The sequence below is a fragment of the Hetaerina americana genome, unplaced genomic scaffold (genome assembly GCF_022747635.1).
Source record: "Hetaerina americana unplaced genomic scaffold, ioHetAmer1.1.p SCAF_2, whole genome shotgun sequence".
Taxonomy (NCBI): domain Eukaryota; kingdom Metazoa; phylum Arthropoda; class Insecta; order Odonata; family Calopterygidae; genus Hetaerina; species Hetaerina americana.
This window is the reverse complement of record NW_027286763.1, coordinates 103,570,183-103,589,258: the sequence shown is the minus strand read 5'-3', so window position 1 is coordinate 103,589,258 and position 19,076 is coordinate 103,570,183. Positions and strand designations below refer to the sequence as shown.

The 19,076-nt window shown below is 37.7% G+C and overlaps 1 protein-coding gene across 1 annotated transcript in view; it reads right to left on the bottom strand.

The window, feature by feature from the left end:
* Positions 1-19,076, bottom strand: part of LOC139688197 (cGMP-specific 3',5'-cyclic phosphodiesterase-like) — a 209,266-nt gene that overhangs the window by 48,712 nt on the left and 141,478 nt on the right. The window contains exon 4 of the mRNA XM_071585625.1: positions 15,342-15,590. Within this exon, the coding sequence (XP_071441726.1) occupies positions 15,342-15,590 (249 nt within the window). The remainder of the gene's footprint in view (positions 1-15,341; positions 15,591-19,076) is intronic.

Here is a 19,076-nt window from a genome sequence, read left to right as displayed (position 1 = left end):
ATAGAAGCGGAAGAATTTGGGTATTAAAAGATTCAAGGTGAATGACAAAGAGATTAACATGCTTCGGTTCGCAGATGACATCGCAATAGCAGCAGAAATTAGAGAGTATTTCCAGTTAACTCTGAATGCTATTGACCAAGTATTTCGGTGACATAATATGATCATCAACAAGAAGGAAAATAAATGACTCGTACGTGGAGAAGAGTAGCTGAAGTTAGGTATCACAATTGGAGGAATAAAAGTATGGCCAGTGGAATCCTTGATCTAGCTGATCTAGTTGAGTTGCAATAAGTTCGAGCAACATCAAGCAAAGGTAAGCTCAAGCTAAGAAGGCATTCATGAAGAAGAGGCAACTCCTCTACTCAATTAACACTTAAGCTTGCAAACTAGCAAGCAGTTAGTCGTTAACGTTTATATGGAGTATTGAGCTCTATGGAACACAGACTTGGGATCTTGGAAGAGTGGATACGGTAAAGATTAGAACAAGCCTTAGAAACATGGTGCTAAAGATTACATGGCATACAAACGGAAGAATAAAATAGTAGTATATACAGAAGAGCAGAAGAGGAAAAAACCATAAGGAAAAAACTCTACGGCCAAGGAAAAGTATTGATAGATTAGATACGCCTTGAGGCACAATAGATTATTAAGAAACATAATAGAAGGGGAAATAGAAAAGATCTCAAGAGGAAGACTATGAGACAAGTACATGGGACAAATTAAGAAGAGGATAAAATAGAGAAGCTATCAGGCGGTGAGAGGGAGTTAACTTTAAATGGAGAAAAAACCAAGGCCTGTAGTGAATGATTCGATCGAATCGATTAAATAATCGAATAAAAAACTGGAATCGATTATGATTGAAATATTGATGATCGGAAAATATTCAAAATCACGGTTTTGGGGATACGGGGCTTGAGTGATGGAGGTAGTTATCAGCTCAAATTTTGATAGAATATTGACGGTATTACCATCAGAACCACTAAAATCAAACAAAGTTTCAAGTCGATTAAACATGATGGAATCGGATAAAAAAACCATTTCAAATCTTGATTATTTGAGCATAAGAAAAAATATCCAACGTACACCCTAGTCCGTCCTTCCTAGGAGGCAGGATTCCAAAGACCCTGATGCATATGTATACCCTTTGGGCAAAATCAGGGAGGGGTAGGGAGGAACAGTTTGGGAGAGGGACTGAAGGGGGTGTGTGCGGTAGCTATATACGGCAAGTAGACGGGAGGCCTCGAGTGGTCAAAATCTATTCCCGGGACGGTCACTTCTCGTCTGGTTTCGGACCAGGGCCGATCCCCAATCATCCAGAGTCGGCCCTGAGGGAAAGCTCCTCCGTCGTTGGACCAAATTTTTAATTTTTTGTAAAAAAAGAAACATGAAAATTCCACAAAATGAAGGCTCATACCCTAGGGAAACACTATGTGTCCCTTGGGGTATGGAAAAGGGAAGGGAAGTGAAAGAGCTAGAGGAGGGGGATGACCGAAAATCCTTTCTAAGCGGATTCCTTTTAAGGAGGGGTTGGGAGGATAAAGGAGGATGGGCCCTGGGGAGGGAGGTTATTATGATATTGGTTTTCGGAGCCTCTCGCTACTCGTCGAATGCATATTCAGGATATTAATTACGTAAGAGATAGGGGTAGGGACATGAATGAAATCCCCTTCCCAGGGATAATCGATACAATGTTTAAGAGGATTGGACCAATACTTACACGCGTACGATTTCTTAACGAATTCATTATATTTTTTAATTTTCGGTGTTATTTCGTGGACCAGAAAACGGAAATTTCCGCCTAGAGGGACGAATCAAAACGCACCCAGGACGAAAATTAAGAAAACAAAAGGTTTATTAAGCGTCGAAAACCCCGGTGGAAATATTTCTGGGATGAGTGGGAAGGGATGAGGAAAAGAACGATGTTGATAATCGCAAAAAAATTTATTTTGTTTATCGCGAGCGCGAAAATTCGCACTCGTTTAGCCCCACTTCCCCGAAGTCACCTCTAGGTGTTTTCGTAATCTCGATCCAAAGACAATATTGAAACAGTGCAGAGAGATGTGGCCGGTAGGGGTCGTATCGGAACAGATGAGGATTCTCTTTTTCCCGGGTTCAGTCACATGGTATGCTGTGTGGTTTTTTCCGACCCGACGACGTCTTGACAATCCGCATCTGAGGATACATTTAGACAAAAGAGCTGCGTTTTGTTGAAAAGTACTGGTATATTCTTTGGGTGGAACAGGTATTTGAAAATACTCTAAAAATCACGCTCCGAAACTTAAATATGCGGAAGAGTAAGTAATATTTCTTTCGTTTTCTTTAAAAAAAGTATTGGTCAAGTGATCAAACCTTTTAAAGAAAATGATACCGTTACTTTCGACATTTTTAAACTAGAAAAGGGTACCTAAAATATCACCCCAAGCCTTTAAGAATTATATACTGTATATTATATACTACGGAAACATATATATACTGTCTTCAGAAAATGTATCGAAAGCTTGAGACTAAAATGTGAGGTTTGAACATCAACCTCCCGCTAGTCGTCACCATGAGGCCAGTTCTAATTTGGAAAGCACCACAACGGTCATCACCGATAATTACCCGCCGCTAAATATTCTAAGAGCCAGTTGTACTCAAAAGTAGCTTTGAGGTACCTAAATACGAAAAATTAAGACAAAAGATATTTGAAATGTATTCAATCAATAACAATCACCGTCTTTAAACTGTTTTTGGTAGTGACAGCACTGAAGCGATAGAAACAGAGTAGGACATTTGAATATTTGCCTAGATATTCTCGTGCATACGACGACACACACTAAATAATAATTTTAAAAGCTCTTATGCGTACCTAACAAATGGAACGTTAGGTGAATACCGTATCCGCAATTTCATTGTAAGACCGATGCGGAATCGCAGTTAAAATTACGCGCGTGACAAGAATTTGCTGTCGAATGGCTGATGACCATTTTTTCGCAAAAAACTGAAAATCTACATGCGAACATGCGTATTTAATCCTCAGAATATTGAGTTGGGTTGTATTAAAAATGACAGACATACGTATGTATATCTTAGTCAGTTACAATGTACGTATAACAATCCTGCATCGCCCATTCTTGGGTGTCATATTGAGAACAAGTATTTTTCATTAGATACACATATCAGAAACATATGTGGTTGTTGGTCTTAAAGAATCTATTTTTCGTGGCAAAGAAATTATTCTAACATTTTTTCTGGAATCACGCATATATATCCTTTTCTTAAATCATGGCAGCAGTTGGACATTATAGACCCTCCTCTCTCCTTAACTTCATTCCCTCCTTGTTGAGTACACACGGAGATTGGTGTTTTCTTGACCTCATCTCATGATGACGACGCGAATGCATTGAAACCCGTGTCGAATGACCTTTTTAACCGTAGAAGTTTTCCACGAATCAATAAAATGACGATGGTCGAGTTAAGGCAGCTAAGAATCCGAATAACCGACTCGGGGAGTCGTTTTTACACGACAATTTCTGCTAGATGACTGTCGACGTTTATCTTAGATTCAATTGAAACACTTGGCCAAGAAACGCCGACATACACGTTTAATCTGTTATGTTTCTCCTTTAAATTTTCTGACACGTGTCCAATTTATTTCACCATGTGCTGTTTTTGGGCCAGGTGAATAACTCTGCGCATAGTTTTCGCAAAATGAAAATCCAGCCCGAAACATCATCACCGCGTCCGCCTAGGGTCTTGGGAGGGTAAAAGACTCTCTCGGTAGAGTGAACGACCGCCAACTTTCTTGAAAATATCTTCTGAAAGTGGCCTTCAGAGAAAAAGGGGGATGTTTGGAACGAAAAAAATGAAACAGAATAATTACTCGGCGGGAGAGTCAACGCGTGGATAGGAGGAGTGCTAAAAATAATATCGTCTTTCCACTCTTATTTATAAACCGTGCTCGCTGAAAAGTTAAAAACCGAATTCCTTTTAAAGCATCCTCAGCCTTGAATCCGGATTCATAAGGTATGTATTTTTAGCACGCTTAAACGTTCCGCATCATCCATGCACCGTCGCATCGCCCATATTGATTTACGAGATAGCCAATGGCTCGCACCTGCTCAAGCCACGCGTAAACACTGGGGGCGAGAGGAGATGGGACCGGGCGCTTTAAGTCAACGGAGACGAGCACCGCGGTGGGAAAATAAGCTTCGCTTCCGTGGACTGGTTTTCGGAACGACGAACCCGTTTCCTTCGAAACACAAACTACTCGGGGTAGAGAGGTTTGGTTATGGAGTTCGCTTCTCTCGCTTATTAATTTTCGTCATTTCGGGCACTGCCAAACTGGCAAACTTTCAGCACAACCTTTTACGTGTTATCTGACGGAAAAAATCTTACGCTCCGGAACTTAAATACAAAGTATCTTGCGGAGTCCTTTCAAACGAAGCAACTCTTCTTTTAAGTCTTCTACGACGAAGTACATCACTTATTTTTTTCGCTATTGCAGGGACACTGCTCCAGTGTTGAAGAGGAAATTTTCCATTTTATTTCGATATTCATTACAAGGCATTTGTCGGCCATTCGTCACAAATTTACCGCTCGCCAATCAGCGCTCTCGTGTATTTCCGAGCAAGTAGACGCCACTTGTGTTAGCTCTACATTTCTGTAATCAAAATCTTACTTTGAAACTTAATTAATGAGTTATTCGATGTTTTCAGGCTTAACTTTGTGGAAATCCATTATCACTGAAGTAAAAATACCAATGTATCGTTCCACTCTATTTTTATTCGGTACAACTAGTTCCAACGCATCGGCGTCACCCTCGGGTAAAAAGTTATGTACAGAGTGCGTTCCGAAGGTAATTCAATTACATTTTCCGCGCCGCTCCTATTGGTGGAATCAAACCACTTGGAGTAGGCGGGGAAGGCGCTAAGCTTTGCCGAAAAATTGGTCTTAGTGCTCTCCAAGCTGTAGAAGCGGCAGGACGTTAGTTATTATAAACCACTGCGCGCCGACCGCGTCACGAAAAAAATGGAATCGACGATCGAGCAACGTGACGCGATTACTAAGTTTTGTGCAAAATTGAAAAAAATCTCTTGAGGAGACAAACAAAAGGATTCGTGAGGCTTACGGAGACTCTGCTCTATCCTACTCACCAGTTTTGATATGGTTAAAGGCCTCTGAGATCTGCGGGACTTATATTTCACCAAGTGTCCCGATTCTTTGGCCAAGAGATGGCGCAAGGAAGAGGTTACCTTAGATTGCATCTACTATGCTCAAAGTATCCAAAGTTGCAAACAAGAAAGGAGTTCGTCAAATCGTTTGTATGGAGCTTGAAACTCAAACGAATCAGAGTAGATAAAAATTGAAAAAATGGACCAGCGAATGAAGAATTTGAAACATGTTGCTCCAGGAGAATGCTAAAGATTAAATGGCAGACAAAGTGAGGGACGAGAGAAGTATACAGAAGAGCAGAAAAGGAAAAAACAAATTATTATTATATAAATCTCGTTGAAATTAGGTAATTTTCCTGGTGGCATCGGTCAAGTCTGGTCAACGGGCACTCTTTTAATTCATATACATACACACACAAGAAGAACAGATATGAGACACAATGCCTCGTATACAATGACACTTTGAGATTGCCAACCGCACCACATATGGAGAACTCTACGGCAAAGAAGAACTTTTAAGATTGGAAATATCTTGAGGCACGATGCATTAGGAAGAAACTTAAAAAAGGGAACAAAAGAGGGAAGATCAAGTGCTTAGGACAAATTAAGAAGGACGTAAAATTGAAAAGTTATCTAAAGGAGAGGGAATTTACACTGAACAGAGAAAAATGAAGGGTTGGAGTAAAACCTTTCTCAGGATTGAAATACTGATGATGATAAAGGTAACGCACGGGAAAACTTTTTCCAGAGCATGTAGGACATGTTTTTCCAATGAGAGACATTTCAAAACGCTATCTCTGGCCATGGAAGTGGGCGATGTTTTTTATTATAAATAAAGGCATGCACTATCATTCAAAATATATCGAGTGTAAATTGTACGCCCTTGGTTGATGGGCGTTTCCGTTTAGGCAAGTGCCCCGCGTCGAACGTTACCCATGTAAGGTTTCAACGCTGATCTACTATATGTAAAAAAAAGGTGGGAATTGAAAAAACCCATCGAACTCCGGTAGTTATTCGGGGGCGACAATTATTTTAATATTTATTCAGCCAAATGACCCCGTTACTCCAGGAAACTAAATCCTTTGCATTTGACGGCGGAGTAACAAAAGTTTACTATCGACAGAAAAAGAAAAACTGGAATTATTTCTGCAAATATTGTAAATTAATTTAATACTAACCACAGCGTTCGCATTTCTACATATTACAAAATAACCATGACTGACTGAGCCATGTCTAAATACTGAGTTATATCTAAATAAAACTCTTCACTCATGTAATATGGAAAAAGAATATATTTTGCTGAATTATATGCTTTACAAATATGGCAATATAGTTAATCTAAGTTAAGAAATTATTATTATTAGGTACCGGTTAAGGTTGGTTTTTGGATGGACATAATTACTAATTAAATAATTTGTGGCCCCTAGCAAAACACAACATCCTACTTTACATGAGGTCCCTCTTCAGCTCTGAGTACTTTCTTCCTCCCTTCATCCCGTCCAACATCCCTATCCTATTCCTTCCCTTTCCTCGTTTGCCCAACATTCTCCCCTCTATCACAGTCTTCAACATCCCGCTGCTGGTCAATGCCCCCATCATCCACTTTTCCTGCCTCCATAGGATTGCTCCCAACAAACCCCTCTCTTCGCCCACCATACTAAGTACTTCCTCGTTTGTTTTCTTCTCTGTCCATTTCACTTCCTCCATTCTTCTCCACACCCACATTTCAAAAGCCTCCAGTCTACGTCTATCCTCCTGCTTCAATGACCACGTTTCCGCGCCGTACATAGCTACGCTCCATATCAAAGTTTTTACGAGTCTTTTAAGTTACGAAATATGCATTATAAAAATAAAACAGTAACTCAAGCTCTAAATCTAAAGTTAGAATTGAAATTTCTGCTAAGGCCAACAATTTTTTAAACAAATAATTCAACATTCAATGGAATTTTTTAAATTATTTTTTGGTGGAAATGCATTTAGGCACTAATCATAAATTAGAATCAGAATATTTTAAATCATTAATGAAATTTTATAATATTTAAAAGACACGTTAAACAATATGGGGATTTTATTTGATTCAATAACGAATTATTCAAATTATTGCAGTACGTAAATGAGTTAAAAGGGAACAACTGAAAGTATTTGTTGTTTTATATTATATGAGCACGAGTAAAATATAAAACATCCTATTTACAAAAGAAAAATGTGGAAAAAGCGAAATAAAAAAATACACACGAAGAAAATATCTGAATTAATTTTACTGCTGCAAGCACGCCCTTAATATAAATAAAAGCTGGTTGAAAGAAAAAGGAAGGCGGTTCAAAGTTGAAAATAAGGTTCATTCAATCTAAAGTCTCCGAAATCAATTGATTCAAGCGAAATTAGACAATTTCGGGAAAACACGAATTTCGTCAGTCACTTTTCATTGTACTTGATGATTCATAGGTATTTTGAAATTCCCCTGTATTACCCAGAAGGAATAAACAATTCTGACGAGAATATTGAAATTTAATTGGAAAACTTAATCGAAGGAAGAGTGACTGTTTCATGAAACAGTTTTATTTTATTCGTCCGCGTAATGTTTTTCCAAAAAGTTCCCAGTTAATAAAAAAATCGGCGCAAACGCGGACTAATTTTCATGAAGAAAGAATTTCCATCATGCAATATTTTTTCATCTTCCCCTCATACTGCATTAAAAAACGTACGCATTTCGAATCGAAATTAATTAATTACGAGCTGCCTAAACTGGTGATAGAAAATTTAAAACAGCATTGAAAAAACAAAACTAATGGCCATAGCACATTTTTACATCCATTTTAGTCCTTGTCATTATTTCATTGGAATAGTTCAGAGGTTAAAATTCTCATTTACTGTGCCTTGGTCATTCCTAATTGATGTTTCTTTTTTAGAAGATACCGATACTTGAATTATTTATACTCGTTTAATCGTACTAGTAACGAGTTGGTATCGTTTAAGATATTGAATGTGCCGATATTTGTAGATATTTCTACTGGAATTATTTATACTCGATCTGATCGCACTAGTAACGAGTTGGTATCATTAAGGAAATCAATATGATGCTATTTGAACATGATAAAACTGGAAATATGTATGATCAATATTTACGTCGCTAGTAATGAGTTAGTATCGTTAATTATAATCAATGTGACGATAATTGAAGGTATCTACTCTGGTTATGTTCGACATTGATCGAGATAATAAAACCTTTATGTCGTTCATTATAATCAATGTTATGGTGTTTGAAGGTACCGACACTGGACTTATTTTTACCGATTACAGATTTCCTTAGTAAGGAGTTGATATCGTTGAATGTGATCAATGTTATGGTATTGGAAGGTATCGATAGCTGCATTGTTTATGCTCGATACTGAATGCACTAGTAGCTAGTTTGTATCTTAGTGTAAAGGTTATCACGGCACTTGAAGATAACGATACAGGAATTATATACACAAGACACTGATCGCACTCGTAACGTAAGAGTATCGTTAGTGATAATCAATGTCATGGCATTTGAAGACAGCGATAGTGGAATTGCTTATACTCAATCATGATCGCGATAGTTACGAATTGGTCTTGTTTGCTCAAAACGATAACGGTCCGCTGCTTTTAGGTCAAGAAGTCCCTCGGCCAACATGACTTTTTAAAAAATATTTCTCCAAAAATATCAGTTTTGTAAGATAACACATTGAGGTGAATTTATTAAGTTTCTTCGCGAGTGCACTTAGAGAAACATAAACACGTAAAAAAGAGATTTAAATAATTAATTAATAATAACATTAACTCCGCTTTGTCTTCCAGGGTGGAACCCAATCAAAGCACTCCTGTTGGCGGTCAATGTTTAGTCCCGAAGGGTCGACTACATTTACATACTATATACATATATGCCCTTAATAATATGTTGATTTGGAATGGAATAATCGGAATGGAATTCCGACCGTATTATTCGAATGCGCGGCACGTCCATTAATTGCGGAAACCTCGAAGTAATGGCGGGAGCAACGGGAGAATTCCGTCAACCGTATTTAGAGATAAAATATTTGCGTATTCGAAATTTTTGCCTCGGTTGAGGCCTAAATGGATTTCGACGGCGAACGTGGGCACTACTTACGGGTGTGGAATTTTAAATGACCGCGCAAGACTAGTTGTCCCTGAACACTAACCATACCAGCCGTCCCGACGAGTAATTAAAAGACTACAAGACTATTTAAAGATAGAGGGTCCAAGTTGGATTCCCGGTGTCGTTAGAAACCCCAGGATTCGCGGAAGCTGAGTAAACTTCCACGTACCAGATCTTTCTGAAGGTGAGGCAAATACTAAAAAATGCTGGTGGCTATGCCCAGCTTCGCCGGATAAATTAATTTGTACAGGTTTAACTGGATTTAATTCATATTATTTCGCCTTTTTCATGTACTCGGGCAGTTGAATCACCACGGTGTGGTCTGTTGGCGGGCATATGCAAGTTTACAGATTCTATGGACGAATTCGATTTCTCCAGACGTAATGAATACTGAATGCGAAATAACCAACAGATGTACTTTAAACTTTGACTCTTAAGTACATACGATACCATCGTCTTTCTCTGGAGCAGCTAATCGAAAAAAATGATGCTTTTTTGGTACTTAACTTACGTAGCTGTCGGTATAAATCTTAGTATACGTTTGTAAATGATATCGTAGCTATGGAAGGAATGCGAGAGTTTAATTATGGCTCCTCATTGAAGTGAATGATTTGAAATATTAACAAAGTATGAGTAAAACATACGCTGCCGTACGCGTATGTGAAAAAACCATTTTATTTAAAAAAATCGATTTTTTCAATCTCGCAAATTTTCAGAAAAGTAAATTCAAATCCGACCTATTCTATCGTCTTGACGTGATGTGTTCCCATACAAAGAAAAAAATTGATTTTGAGATTTAAATAAGAATATTCTTCCTTCAAAAATGTAATTAAATTTTGGACGGCTTTCCATTTTTCCTGCAGCCAATTTCTCTCCATTCAATGTTTACATTTTCAATATTGTTTAGTGCATTAGAGAATCAATGTGATATGCATGGAATGTCAGTTTATAATTAGAAAAGGAAGGTTCTAAGATTCTTAAGAAATAGGAAATCTAAGATAATAATTTAATTTTATAGACACAAACTATATCAGGTAAGATACTATAGTTCTCCTATTTAGGAAGTATTTTGAATTGAGGTTGGAAGAGTAACTGGCGCTTAAATATAATAACCGCATTATACAAAGAAAGCACTTAGGGGTTTGTTAAGGGTTGAAGACATGCACCTAACGTCAAGATGTAAAAAAAAAGAATATTGGAAACTTTAACATTGGTCGTGGTTTTAGCATAGCTCCAAAATTCGGCCATTGAGGCGTGAGGATAAGATGTGGAAAAGATTTGAATTGATGAAATGAACGGAAAAGGAAAAAAAGCGATGAAGTTTTAGCCATGGTGAGAGAGGAAGAGAGACGGCTGTTGGGAAAAATTCGAAGATGACACAACAAGTGAAAGCAGAGGATCGCGATGAGCAATGGGATGCCGAAGACTGTGATGTACATTGATGGGAAAGTTCAAGGAAATGGAGATAGTGAGAGGAAAGGAAAAAGCAATTTGAATGGAATTTACGGCGGTAGAAAATGAGTTATTGCAATATCAAGCATGTGGTTTAAAGATATTTATGATATGTAGGTCAGGACTTAAGAGCAAAAGAGCGTATGGTACCAGGGTGCATCAAATACCTACTCTAATATGGCATAATACTCATAATAACCATAAAAAGTGATACAGAGTTCATAAACGTTTATGCGAAAAAAATTGATTCAGAGATTTCAACGGAAATAATTACATAATATGAGGTTTACATAAACAAGTTTTGAATATTTTACGAATTACGTATTTCTGTGTACCCGTATGTGATTCTTTGTCATCGATTTTTATGTCGCGATAACAAATTAGTAAAGTAGGCTGCACGAAACATTATATATTCCATCTCTTTTAACGGTAGATGACCTGAGTACTATTCCAGCTATTGGGAACAACCTTTTCAACAAAAAGTTTACCATAAACAGTGAAGCCTTATAGCAATTGAAATAGTTAGATGGGAGATCTAAGAATTATTTCTACAAAACATATGAATACTCGTGATACCCCCGCCACACGCCCTTGCGGCGGCTTGCGGGGTATTATGTAGATGTAGATGATACAACATTTTGTTTCTCCCAGAAAAATATGATATAGTTAAGAGATTTATGCTGAGCTAAAACCTCTCATTATTTGGTCAAATAATGTGATTATCTAATTATTTTTAAATCAATCGCATGTGAAATGAAAGATTAACAAAATTCCGTTCAGATTCAGTTTTTTCGAGTACATTCATTTAAGCCCACATAAATACCACAGAAACCCCATTGCTATCGACGGCTCTTTCGCCTTGATAGGGAGAACGCTAAATCTATACCAATACAGAAGAAAAGATATTTCTAGAAAAATATTGTTATTATGGATGAATAACAGTAAGGGGAGATTTTTTAGAGATTTATACTTCATTACGCTTTGTAGAGAAAAAAAGGAATCCACTTATTAGACCAGTAGTGCCAGACCAGAAGTATGTTCAATGGAAACTCGATACTAATTCCCTCGTGAAACATTTAACATGTGACAGTTCTCCTTTGACTTAAGCTATTTGCGCATGAGCTGAATCTTTTGTTTTGAGCAATCGTTCAACGCCAGGTTGATTGAAACAGAATTTTGATTCCGACGCAACAATCGATAACCCCCTGAGGTGCCCCTGATTGGCTCTGGTTGGCAGTTTAGTTTAATAAATGGAGTAATAGAATAAGCGTTGCACTTATTTCTGTTTTGACGATGCTGAAAATTTATTTATTTTTCGAATATGACTTCTAGTACTAAGCGAAACGATTTTAAGTTAACTGAATTCAGTACTGAAATTAATATTGCGTGAATCAGTCTTATCTCTGTCGTATTTGGTTGCAAAAGAAAACTCTAATTGAGAAAGTAAAAATGCTGGCCACATCACATATTCAGAAATGTGTTGATGAATGAGCAATTGATGGCGTAGAAGCATAGTGAGTGGGTCTCCACGTAGCAAAGGCTCCACGGTTAAATCTTAAATTAGACCAATTGGTCAGGCTATTTAAAAATCTATCAAGCTTTTTTCTAATTATTTGAATTTCACGTGGGAAGGATAGAAAGGAACTAACCTCTCTGTTAATGTGTGTGTATGTGTGTGCTATATATACCTGTATGTATATAGCACTTTTTGAAAGTCTCACAGACGTGAATAATAATGTATAACACTTAGCACTAGAGGACACAGACAAGAACACAGAAACACACGAAAAAGAGACTCACTATTTTTCGAATTTTCAGTTCACGTAGCTACCTTCATCAAGGAAGTGAGGGATAGAGCTGTTCTAGTTCTATTCCTCTCTTCCTTGATGAAGGTGGCTACGTGAACCGAAAATTCGAAAAATAGTGAGTCTCTTTTTTGTGTGTTTCTGTGTTTTTGTCTGTGTCCACTAGTGCTAAGTGTTATAAATATATTTATATATATATATATGAATATATATGTATATATATATTTATATATATATATATATATATATGTGTGTGTGTGTGTGTGTATATATATACATGAATATATATAAGCACACTTTTCAAACACGAAAGCCGCCATGTATCTATATGTGCACACACACACACACACACACATATATATATATATATATATATATATATATATATATATATATATATATCACAAGCCGTGCAGGGTTTTGCGCGAGGTGAGCCCAAGTATCAAAACAAACTCCTGGTTGAAAATTTTCGTTGGTCCGAGGCTCGTATTTGCGTGTGATCATAGTGATGCCATTACTAATGCGAATACGTCTGGGGCATGCAAATTTGAGAAGCACTAATTACCTATTATTTTGGTGGATACTGGAGACACATTTGCGCTCTTTGGCCTAATAAGGGGTAATTAGGGGGTGTTTAAGCCAACGGTGGGAAGGGAAAGGAGTCTCTCCGTTAGCTAAAAGCGTTCGCAACGTTGGTTTGTTCATGTTTTACCCGAGAAATTCCACGTGTGTTGCGACTTGAAATTTGAACCTTATAATATTTCTGTCAGCTCTTAAGCCGAGTGTTTCCACTGCTGAAAGGCCTCGTCTTAGAATAATAATGCCAAAATTTTCAAAGTACATTATTTCTAAATTGCCTACATTATACCAATCAAGTATTATGTAAATGTTGGATGCAAAAAACATTTTTTTTACCGTCGAATCATAAACGCAAGTGGTGAACACTTTGTATTTGTTTTTTTAAATGGTAATGAAAACGAATACTTAAATTTGGACGGAATCAGGGGAAAAAGAAATATTTAACAAATTTGATCGCTCTTGGGAATGAACCAGAGACCTTGTAAGTAAGTTGGTAAGCCGTCGCTCATAATTACTCGCTTATCTCTGGGAAATGTTTAACGGTTATAATTTGACAAAAATCTAAAACAGAATTTGAAAAAAAACTCTATTCATATTTTTCAAAGTCAGTAAATGCATGAGTACCTACATTTGGGATTAGATGAAAAATTAATTGTAGAAAAATTTAATTTCTCTAAGTATCTAATCGGGCACCTTTCACCTCATAAGCCGGCGACTTTACATTAGCACGAACTAGGGTGAATTCTGCTACCTAAGCAGTTTATATAGCTCAGAGGAGAAATGAATCACTGATGAAAGAATGTGGATTGAATGGGCCGGTAGTAAGACAATTATGAAAGAAGTGTTTTGCTGGATAAGCAGTGTCGAGGGAAAGGGTGAGATAAGAATACCCGAACAGATGGCACGTGTGAGATGAGTGATTGTTTTGAGATGTAGGAGTATACAAAGGATGTCAATGTGGGTGAGGGGGTAAGAGAGATTCTTAAGAAGTATCGGGACCATAAGATCTCGTGTGAAACTCTGTATGAATCTAACAAAGGCGAATAAGTGTATGGGAACAGGGAAAATGGCGGAATTGAGCGAAAGGAAATGAATGGGCTTCCTGTTACAACCCAAAGCCAGGATTTTCTGAGTTTGTACAGTTAAGGGAAAGGGAACGAAGAACTTCAAACTTATTTACGATCAGATTGGATATATGAACTTCAGTAGGTCCGTGTACGTTTTTCCCTCGAGTTTTCCTTAACATCGTAAGAGAATGACAGTCGAGCTTAGATCATCTCCTTCAAGATTGTGTGAGGCATGACGTCGTGTATACGTCGACTTTACGAGAAAAAGTTTGATGAAAAAAACAATGGTTGGCCAATGCCCGAGAGTGGTATTTATAATATGTCAATAACAAATATTGGTCGAGATAAGAGTTGAACTTCTAAAAGGTCGCATTTCAAAATTCACTGCCACTACTGCCATGCAATACTAACGCAACATTTATGACTTTATTTAACGAAAAAACCTACTCCTACTTAAGTTGTCTAATTGCTGCAGTAAAGCGGCCAAAGAAAGCAATCGAAGCAGTACTATTTGCACAGTACTCATGGCACAGGCGGCGAACTTCTGATCGCACTCAATATCGATGACAATAGAATGGTTTGAGGCGTCACTTTGTGGAAGCAATTCGTATCGGAAAAGAAATTACTTAGTTCTTCCACATTTCTTTTATTATACACGACATAGGTTTCGATATACAAAGGCATCATCACTTGATGATGACTTTTTAAGTCGAAACTTAGGTCGTGTACAATAAAATATACAAGAACTGAATACATGGTAGAACTAAGTATTTTCTTTTCCCACGAAAAAACTACTACGCCCGACTTGTGGATGAGATATTTACGCAACGGAAATGTTCAGTAAAAATTCGTGGGTCGACCAACACTAGAGTGTAAACGGTAGTTGAGATATTGAAGAGAAATGGACCGGTCGGCAAACACTGATAGTGATGATTTCGGTACCTAAAGGTGCTGATACAGATATGTAAATCGATACTTTCCGCGATAGTAACCAGGTATCTCTTTGACAACAAGTACCAGTATCTCGTAGTGAGGTATCGGCTTGGTATTGCGATGGTATCAAATACTTATATCAGATTTGCCCATTGACGAGTTAGTACCGTATACCAGTGTCTTTTCGGTGCCAAAAAACGAACGGTCACCTCACCTGGTTCCTGCGATACTCGAGGACGGACATCTCGAAGAGCTGCGCGTTCTGTATCCCGATGCCGCAGAAGGTGAGGTATCGTCGGAATAGCTCCTCATCCTTGGCGGTGAACTCGTCAGTGCCATCGGTCTTGTTGATGATCTGCGCCACGCCGATGACCTCGTCCTCCCGGTTGCAGATGGGCATGCACAGGATCAGTTTGGTCGCGTAGCCTGTTCTCTCGTCCATCTCAGGGTTGAACCTCGAGTCCTGGAAATACAACGGTGAAACATCCAATCATGCTGTTATCCGTCCCTAGAGAAAAAGCGACAGATCAAAACATGCCTTCCCTTAAACATCCCACTTTGGAATATGTGTCCATATTGAATGCTCGAATAAAAGTTGGCATTACTGTTAATTATGTTGGCTATTCCCTGTGTGGATAACAGGGTAAAAATTTAGCCAAATCAATAATTGTTTAATTAACCCATAAATTTACTGTTCTTCATACATTATAAGGCTCGTTGACTCCAATTATGCGATGCATAAACTTAACATCAATAATACGCATTTCACATTCATATATAGGCTATTAGTTATTTGTATATTGTACTCAAGATCTACTTTAATGACGTTTTCCTAATGATTGAACAATTGCGTTGCTCTCACGATACTCTATACCTGTACTTTCTAAGAAAATTTTGCTTTGGGAGCCATTGCAACCTTAATATCAATTGCACAGCTTTAACAGATAAAAAAAACTACAAATTACATAAATTTAAGTAGGCTATTCCACACAGAATATTTCCACCAGATAGCCAAAAATACCGATTGGGTTCCTAGTTGGGAAAGATGGACCATTCAGTGAACCTTTTAACCAAGCTTACACTTGAGTTTTCCCATTGACCATTCGTTCTTGTATTTTCTGCAACGTGCATGGATGACTACTGGTTCTATTGGCACTGTGCGTGGAGAAGGCATTTCCCGAAAAAGAACTCGATTAGGAAAGAGAAGAAATACGCGAAACATTACAATGCGAAAAAGAAGAGAAAAGGTCTCACACATTTATTAATTCATTTTAATTCAAATTTTTTAAACCATTACGAGACTGAAAAAAACTTTCACGGACAAATAATTTCATGGCCAGAGGGAAGATACATATATAATTCAAATAATAAACGATTATATTCTACCACCATGTGAGGTAGTCTAGTGAGTAGCGGATTGGACTGACGACCGGAAGGCCCTGATTCAATCCGCGGTAAGGCCACTGGCCACACCTCACCCTTCACTCGAGAAGTGGAATATTTCGGGCCCCAGATCTTTCTGAGAAACTACCAGCTACAAGGAAAGAAACTGTCTCCCCTTATTACCCTGATGTGTGGATTTCACACGTTATTAGGTTTAGCATCATTGGAACGCTACCCTCACCTACGAGTATCAAACACCTCCGGATTGAGAACTGCGATATATACATATGCATGGTGCATGCATATGCACCATGCATGCATATCATTATTGTAATCTGCTGGTTAAGGTAGGTTTTTGATGGACACTGGCTATAAAACTGTACAAAGAAACAGTTCTTTGCCCCTCCTAACAAAACACAACCTGGCATCCAACACTACAGCACACTTTTCCCCAAATCCGTCTGCTTCCTTGCTGCCTTCATTCCGTCCAACAGAAACATTCTATTGCTATCCTTTCCTTGTATGCCTAACGTCCTCCTCTTTCGATATTAGGGCCTTCAACATCCTACTACGATTCAAAACGCTCTGTTTCTTCTTTCCTGCTTCCTTATGATTTCTCCCAACGATTCCCTCTCATCCCATCATCCCCATGTATTTCTCATTTGTTTTACTGTTTACTGCTTATCTGTTCTACTTTACCTTTTTTATCCTTCTCCACCTTGACATCTCAAAAGACTCCACTTTATATCTATCGCCTTGATTTAACAACTAAGTTTCCGAGCCGTATAAAGCCACACTCCGTTTAAAATTTTTGACGAACCGTAGCTCAATATTCATACTCCATGTCTCTATCAACTATTTCCTCTTTGTGAACTCTTCTTTACCGAAAGAAATTCTTTTTCTTTTCACCCTACTTATTTTACCATTTTGATTCATGCCACTCGAAATATCGGTTAACATCCACCTGCTCTTGTATCAACTCCTATATAAATATTAAATTTATCCTCTCTCTTTTCTAAAGCTAGCTTCTGTTTTGTTTAAACAATTCTTATCCTGTCCCGAATCATCTGAGTTCTACCCTGCCAGTCTGGGAAAAGAACTAAGTATCTCTAGCCCAGAATTAAATAGTCAGGCGATACTATAACGAGAATTTTGGTGAAATATTTCACAAAAATGAGAGATAAATAATTATTCCCCTAGAAATTTCGTAAACACAACGGAAGTGAAGACATTCTAGCCGCACATAGTATTGTCAGGGAAAAATAAATTACATATTTTTGGGAAATAAATAGTTGAAATGACATCTACATCTCATCTACATAATACCCCGCCAGCCGCCGCAAGGGCGTGCGACGGGGGGTGTTAGATCACCACCCGTAAAATAGAACAAAACCACATGCATAATCAACATATCCCTGAAAACCTATCCCCACAGTGTCGTATGCATTCATGCAAAAACCCTTTCAACTTACTGAGCGATAAAAGGCATCCTTTTCTTTTTACTGCAAAATTGGTGACCATAAAGGTCCTAATGTATCATCAAGAAAAAAATTTAAACTACACAGACAAAAAACAGCAAATATATCGCCGTATTGCTTACATATGAACATGCGGAAACATTAGGCCAGTTAAGGGGGAAAGTAAGATAGAGTAATATCGACGGGCGTTAACGTCGATGATTCCTACATTTTCACGTGAATTATAGCAAATTAGAACTATATGCGTTTGAAATTTCCGCCTATATTTATATTTTTGGGTTACAGAATCCGACTCATTACCTAGATTTTTCCTGTTCACAATTTTTGCAAGGTAGAGAAATCCCGGGGAGATGATTGATTCGCTTAATATTCATCAGCTTCCGAAATCTGTCCAATTACAGTCCAACGGATTACGACGAAAATGCCTGATCGAGGCACAGGAAAAAAATGAGATCAGGCAAAAACAAGGGAATATCAAGCGTGATGAGGCACCGTAAAGATTGGTTCAACATGATGCCATTAAAAATAATTAAAATATGACAAGTGAATGAGAAAAACATTATATTAGTCACACGTAATATATTAATCACACGCTGGGGCTTGTTAAATGCGATTTTAGGATCTGGTTGTAGAGGTTGAATGAATTATAAAGAGTAAAAACTCTATTTCCATATTATATATTATTTAAATGTTCCCGTTGGATTGATGCAACCGATTACGATTTCAATCCATAAAAAGAGTTTATAGTATCTCAACAGCTCCTCTTTATCAGGACAAGAATTTGTTTTGAATTTTTTTTTATCAATGCCTCCTCAGGGTAACTTTACTTTACAGGCAAAGATAAATTACTAAGTAGTATTTACCTTGGTACTTGGGTTCGGGGAGATGAGTCTTAGAATGACTCTTAGATTAAATATTAATTAATAACTTGGATGGTTTAATAGAATTTATACCAAGATTGATACAGTTGTTTTCAAAAGGATTACCGATAAAATAAAAGTTAATCAGTAGCCGGTTTATTACTTGACGCCAATAAGGCGAACGTGACATTATAAAAAAAGTATTATCAAATACAATTGCTCAATTCC